This window comes from Lacerta agilis, chromosome 8 (assembly GCF_009819535.1).
Source record: "Lacerta agilis isolate rLacAgi1 chromosome 8, rLacAgi1.pri, whole genome shotgun sequence".
Lineage (NCBI taxonomy): Eukaryota > Metazoa > Chordata > Lepidosauria > Squamata > Lacertidae > Lacerta > Lacerta agilis.
Window position 1 is genome coordinate 20,736,405 of NC_046319.1, and position 6,923 is coordinate 20,743,327.

General features: G+C 48.5%; 1 protein-coding gene across 1 annotated transcript; it reads left to right on the plus strand.

Moving 5' to 3' along the window:
- Window positions 1-234: 234 nt before the first annotated feature.
- On the plus strand, window positions 235-6,625 carry LACTBL1 (lactamase beta like 1). Its single transcript, XM_033158945.1, has 5 exons — window positions 235-336; window positions 1,655-1,812; window positions 2,624-2,871; window positions 3,502-3,607; window positions 5,529-6,625. The coding sequence occupies exons 1-5, from the start codon at window positions 265-267 to the stop codon at window positions 6,502-6,504; spliced, it is 1,560 nt and encodes a 519-aa protein (XP_033014836.1). The 5' UTR covers window positions 235-264; the 3' UTR covers window positions 6,505-6,625.
- The last annotated feature ends 298 nt before the right edge of the window (window positions 6,626-6,923 follow it).

Sequence of the window (6,923 nt, forward strand, 5' to 3'; positions counted from 1 at the left end):
CTTTCAAGGTGTCTCCATTTGATCCTGTGCAGTCAGTCAGGCTGAGAGACAGTGCCTGGCTCAAGGTCAGCCAGTGAGGCTCATGGCTGAGTGGAAATTTGAACCCTGGTATTCCAGGTCCTAGTCTGATAGTCTAACCACTACACCACACTTCCTCTCAAATTCCTCAATCACCCCTACCTGAACCATGGCATTCCCACCACTCTGTCTCTGTTCCTGTTCATAGCCCCATCAGTGTTGGAGGTCAAGCCAGAAGCGGTACAGATGTGTCCCCGTTACCCAGACCCTGTGCCTTTGGACCACCCAATCCCAATACTGAAGGATGCCCTCGAAAAGGTACGTTGTGGTGAGACTTATGGAGGGTGGAGGGTTAGCATTTTTCATTTCAGCAAGTCTATCCAGGCATGTAATTTTTATCATGCAACTTTGTGATTTTATGAAGTGTAATGGTTTTAAGAGAGCTGGTTTTATTTATATTTGCTGTGTTAACTTCCTCCTGTTTTTATTGGCCTTTCTTAATGGATTTTCCTTTTTTTAGGTTGCCCTTTGTAAAGTGCTTAGGGGGGATCTTTCATCGAGTTAAGGGGTATGCACATTATGTTAAAGAAAGAAAGTTCAGAGAGAGTGGGGGAAGCCCCGCCATCCTCTGAGCTGGCTTCGTGATATCAACCGATATCACGACTCCATCGCTGGCCATTCAGAGTGTGAGTAGGAAGCCTCGCTTTCGATTTAGCATTACAGTTTTGTCTGATGGGCTACATTTTGGGGCTGTTCAGAGTGTAGGCAGGAAACACTGACCCCGGGCTTAGCTCTCTGGCATCATCACCCAAACAGAACAGGCTGGCGTTATCACAATCTTTATGTGATCCCTTGGGCAGAAGGAATGGCACCCGGCAGAAAGCAGAAGCAATAAAGGAACAGCAGTGGAAAAGGAACAGTTCAGGTTTTCTCAGGGAGCATTTCTCAGGGAGGTGAAAATGTGATTATCTAGCATTCATGGATGGGTAGTCCAAAGATATCCCACCATAAGAAGCAAAGAAATACGAGAGAGAGAGAGAGAGAGAGAGAAAGAGAGAGAGAGAGAGAGAGAGAGAGAGTAATAATAATAATAATAATAATAATAATAATAATAATAATAATAATTTATTTATAACCCCCCCCCCCATCTGGCTGGGTTTCCCCAGCCACTCACTCTGGGCAGCTTCCAACAGAACGTTAAAATACAATAATCTATTAAACATTAAAAGCTTCCCTAAACAGGGCTGCTTTCAGATGTCTCCTAAAAGTCTGGTAGTTGGTTTCCTCTTTGACATCTGGTGGGAGGGTGTTCCACAGGGCGGGTGCCACTACCAAGAAGGCCCTCTGCCTGGTTCCCTGTAACTTGGCTTCTCGTAGCAAGGGAACTGCCAGAAGGCCCTCGGCACTGGACCTCAGTGTCCGGGCAGAACGATGGGGATGGAGACGCTCCTTCAGGTATACTGGACCGAGGCCGTTTAGGGCTTTAAAGGTCAGCACCAACACTTTGAATTGTGCTCGGAAACGTACTGGGAGCCAATGTAGGTCTTTCAAGACCGGTGTTGTGAGGTCTCGGCGGCCGCTCACATGATGAAGGCCTTTGATTCTTCATTCTTTACCCTTCTCAAATCTCCTGCAGGTAGATATGCTTCTCCGTCACAAAATCCGGAGCCCTGGCCTGCCAGCTCTGTCAGCCATCGTCATCTACAACGACACAGTACTATGGACAGGAAACTTTGGGAAACGCAATGGCTCTGACCCTTTCTCTGGCATCCCCAACGAATACACCATTTACAGGTGAGCCTGCTGCTCACTCCATCTGGACAGGTGAGGCGAACGGCCTGAGTCTCTTGTCTCAACGGCCTGCACATTTCTGTGTGCAGTGTCTTCTCTGAGAAAGACCCCTGCCTGCAACCCAAGAAACCCACTACCGGTCAGTGTAGTCATTTCTGAACTACTACTTTCTTGGACTATGTGCTTCAATGACACTTGTGAAGAAGAGGTTCCATTTCCAACAAATGGCTTCCATGGGGAGGAGGTGTGAGGGAAATCCTTTGTTGTGGAATGTTTCCAAGAAAAGCAAGCTTTCCATGGGAAGTCCTTTGGTGGCCAACACAGGCTAGGGTAGCCTGCATATCTACTATTGAGCTACAATTCCCATCATTGCTGACTATTGCCTGTGGGGTGTAACTCAGTTGTATAGCATGTGCTTTGATTGCGGAAGGTCTCAGATTCAGTTCCTACCATCTCCAAGTAAGCCTTGGAAAGATTCCCTGTCTGAAACCCTGAAGAGCCCCTGCCAGTCGGTACAGACCAATGTTTCCCAAACGTGGGTCTCCAGCTGTTTTTGGACTACAATTCCCACCATCCCAGACCACTGGTCTTGCTAGCCAGGGATGATGGGAGTTGTAGTCCAAAAACAGCTGGAGACCCAAGTTTGGGAAACATTGGTGCAGGCAGTGTTGAACTAGGTGGAGCAAAGGCCTGACTTGGTAGAAGCTAGCTTCCTATGTTCCAGCCTGGGTCTGAAATCCAACCATGTCTGGAGGGTGTCCTGTTGGCTGTCCCTGCTCCAGCTGATTATGTGTGGTTTGTTTGTGCCTGGTAGGATTGCCAGTGTCTCCAAGATCTTCCCCACCATCATGTTGTACAAGCTGTGGGAGGAAGGGAAAGTGACATCACTTGACGACCCTTTAGAACGCTATGCCCAGAGCTTCACCATTAAGAACCCCCTAGGGCGACTCAAAGAGTTGGAGCAGAGATATTCAGCAGATGGACTGATCTTCCTGGAGAAGGGATCGCTGCCCCTCAAGCCGTCTCCAGTGACTTTGCGCAGAATGGCCAGCCAGCTCTCAGGTGAGGGATTGCACGTGTGGAGAGAACCTGTCAGACATTGTTTGATCAGCAATCCCAGCATGGCACTGAGGCCTTTGAGCCAGAGCCACACCATGACCTCATTAGATGCCTATCAGCTTGTCTTTCTCCAGAAGTCTCCTTGGGAGAAGGATCTTACTTTTGTGAAGGCTTGATTCCTGAGGAGTTCTTGTCTGCAGCCAGACACTTCTCTGGATGGAATGGGTTTTCTGTCAGTCTCATAAAAGGCCCCATCTCTCCCATGGGCTCATGACTTGTTCAGCCTCACTTTCAGCAACCAATGTCTCCTTTGCTGCAGATACTCAACCCCAAATAGTCTCATGCAAGGATCCTGGCTCCTCATCCTCAAACTGAGCCTGGTGCTATTCCAGGGCCTCTGAGTCATCCTCTAATGAGGAATCCTCAGGCTGGGACATGAGAGCTGTTGGACTAAAACTCCCATCACCCCTCCCTATAGTTTGTATCTACTGGCTCTGGTTTTCCAAGACAGAAATCCACTCCCCCTTGCTCTAAACCACCCAGACCTGGCAAGTGAGAGCCTCTCACACACCACTTTCTGACATCAGTAGATATAGTATGAGTGACTTCTCTTTCATGTCTCTGGTACTGCAGGCTTGCCCCGACGGCTGCGCTCAACCACTTTGTTGTGGAAAGGGACAACCCAAGAAGCACTGGCACTCTTGAAAGATGATGTCCTGGTGGCTGACCCAGGAACCAGGTGAGAATGCCCTGGGGCTTTGCACCATGTTTGGCCAAACTGAATCAAATTGGGCTCATTTGTGCCCTGTCTGGATCTAGTTGAAGCAGATACAAACCACTACAGAGCCGAATGGGTTGTTACAATTGGTTCTGATTTGTAGCTCAAGCCAGATAGACTGTTTCCAAACTGTTACAGTTATTAATTGCAACACCATATAAGGAGAACACAGGGGAGAGGGAAGAAGGGGAGCTACGAGAAAGCTAGAATGATTGTACCCTACTTAGCACTCTCCAATCAAACTTCCGGCTAGGGTATGGAGTCCTCCAAGTCTATTTATCTGGTCCCTGAGGGTCTCCACGTTCCATGCCCCCTCTCTGGGCCACACCCCTCCCCAGCCCTCCTTGAGTGCATTTGGCTGACTGGAATGTGCCCTTGAACTGTGACAACATCTCTTGTTCACCTGGATGGAGGAAGGAGAAGATGTGTGTAGGTGTAGAAATTGCTGACCTTTGTTTGGTTGCAATGTAGCCTACTGTATAAAGGTAAGTGTCACATTGATTGCCCTACCCACTTTTGCCTCTGGCCCTGCTCACCACTGGCCTGAGGATCCCGGATGGTTGCACACAAAGGAATGCAGCCATTGAAAAAATCTCCCCACACCTGTTTTAAGGCTTCAAACAGTGAGACAACGATCTTACTTTTCCTGGATTCGTACAGGTGTAAAACAAACGTTGGTTTTCTCGCTGTGACAGCTTTCTAGTTTACTAGTCCGGTTGAAGGGCTGAAATGGATTAGCCCACAACCAAGGTTTTCTGTATTCCTGGATAGGCTCAAGGAGCTGATCCATGATAAACACCACAGTTTGGGCTTTGACACCAAACGGTGATGTGCGTGCTTTGGCTGTGAGAAATCATCAAAGCAGCTTAGCTGATCCCTTTCCTCTCCTGTCCTCTCCTAGGATATTTTTTTTGTAAGTGTTTAATCTCACAATGGATCTGGCTGCAATTCAGACCCCTTCAGCAGTATCCATTTGGTAGGCAGTTATGAGAGTGTGGAATGAAAAGTGTTTCCTTTCCTTGTTGTCTTTCTGATGTGTATATATCCACATCCTTTGGGGGAAGTGGTGTAGCTTAGTAGAACTCCCATTTTTCACACAGAAGGTTCGATCCATGTTGATCTCCAAGTAGAATCCTGGTCTGAAATCCCGGAGAGCTGCTGCCAGTCAGTGTAGGCATTCTGAGTGAGATGAACCAAGGGTCTGACAGCTTCCTATGTGATTGTGCATACCATTGTATTGCATACCATTGTATTGATATTCTTTTGAGTGAGATTTTTGGAAGCATACAGAGATTGTGAAGTGTTGCTTGTTTTGGCAGCTTTTCATTCATCCTCAAATTCCAGTTCATTCAATGATAGAATTGTAGATTTGGAAAGGATATGAGGGCCATCTAGTCTAACCCCCTGCAATGCAGGAACATTCATTATGTGCAAAACACAAAAAACATAATTTATAGCATAAAATGAGTAAACATGCGTAGAGTTATATGCACTGATAGTCATACTCAGAAAAGACCCATAGAAATTAAATGGCATGACTGACCCAAACGGAAACGGAAACCTTTTGTGAATCTTTGCAACAGTGCAGATCCCATTATTTCTTTTGTCCCTGTCAGCCAATATGTAAGCCAAATATGACTTAGAAAAGTCTTCCTGGGTCTTTTAGTAAGACAGCACCAAATAATCCATTTCGCCCATCTCTGTACAATTTGCATTAATAGAATAAGAAGATGCATTAGCAACATGCTAAGTTCCAGTTGACATTCTTTATCCATGTCTCTGTGATGCAGGTGGGATGACTGCATATTTCAGGTCAAACTCAGCAGGCACCCTGAGAAAAAAAAGTTTGCTCCTTTCTATCTCTCTCTCTCTCTCTCCTCAGATGTCATTATAGCAACTTGGCTTTCTCATTAATGGCCCACGTCCTAGCTGAACACGCTGCAGAAGGCGAGTACCAGCGTTGGGTTTCTGAGAACATCCTTGACCGCTTGGGGATGGAGGACACAGGCTTTGACATCACGCCTCCCATCCGCTCTCAGATGGCCGTGGGTTTCTACAGCAGCGGGCAGGTGGCACCCCTCTATGACCTGGGCTGGTACAGACCTTCTGGGCAGATGTACTCCACAGCTGCTGACCTGGCCAAACTAGCCATGGTCTTCCTGGGCACGTACCACCGCCGACTCCTGGAGCCTGACACCGTGAAGACCATGCTGACGCCCCTGTTCAAGTGCTCCAGCGAATATTTTGCCAACAAGACTGGCACACCCTGGGAGATCAACGAGCAACTGGGCTATGACATCATCAGGAAGGACGGTGACCTGGACGGCTATTCGGCCACCTTCTCCCTGGTCCCCAAGCTCCGCCTGAGTTTCATTGTGTTGATGGCTGGTCCCCGCCCTCGAGGAGACGTCGTAGCTCAGACCTACGAGTACCTCATCCCTGCCATGGAGTCTGCCTTCCGCGAGGCAGAGAAGAGCCTCAATCCGCCCCCGAGCCCTACTCCTTACGTTGGCTACTACACCTATTCCAACCTGACTTTCTACGAGATCAAGGTTGGGGGAGGCGGAGTGCTGGTCATGCAGCAGTTTGGGCCGCACATCGAGGAGCTGATCCCGGAGAATTATCGGACCATCAAGCTGCATCACCTTGAGGACCGCGTCTTCCAGGTGGTGTTTGATAAGGAATTCCCATGCACCCTGCACTTAGGCTCCGCCTCCGTTTCCCTGGAGACCCAGGATGGGCAGCTCTTCAATTTCTACCCTTTTGATCGCAAGGGCTTGTCTCCTGGCTTCGATGCTCCGGGTCTGAACACATACAATGTTGTGCGCATCCAGCGCAAACCAGTATTCTACAGTTAACTGCTAGCAGAAGGGGCGGGGGAGATATTTTCTACTCTGAGCTCCCTGTATCAACTTCCCCCAGGTCTGCTGTCCAACAGCCAGGTTGCAGAAAAGAAAGAGCAAGGTGGCAAGGAACCGAGGACTTCCACCTCCGCCAATGGCTTAGCTTTCCTCTTCCCTCTCCTGTACCCAACACAAACTCCAAGGCTGTCCACTTGGACATGCCCCAGGCACCTTATGGGTCACTGAAACGCAGAAAGTTTTGTGGGGCAATTCCCCGCCCCCTGCAATAGTGACACAGCTTCTGGGATCGTGTTCTTTGGACACATTCAAGTTCTCACCATGCCTAGGTTCTGATCTAGGGGCAATCTCAAATCTTGGAGGAAAAGAGGGAGAAAGAGAGGGGGGAAATGCCTGGGCCCTTCATAAAGACCAGG

What these genes read in the sequence shown, in the direction of transcription:
- LACTBL1 (XM_033158945.1), top strand. Translation starts at nt 265, where the DNA reads ATGTGTCCCCGTTACCCAGACCCTGTGCCTTTGGACCACCCAATCCCA. An exon ending in AATGGCCAGCCAGCTCTCAG is followed by an intron (nt 2,872 to 3,501) that starts GTGAGGGATTGC and finishes CTGGTACTGCAG; the next exon opens with GCTTGCCCCGACGGCTGCGC. An exon ending in GTGGCTGACCCAGGAACCAG is followed by an intron (nt 3,608 to 5,528) that starts GTGAGAATGCCC and finishes CTCTCTCCTCAG; the next exon opens with ATGTCATTATAGCAACTTGG.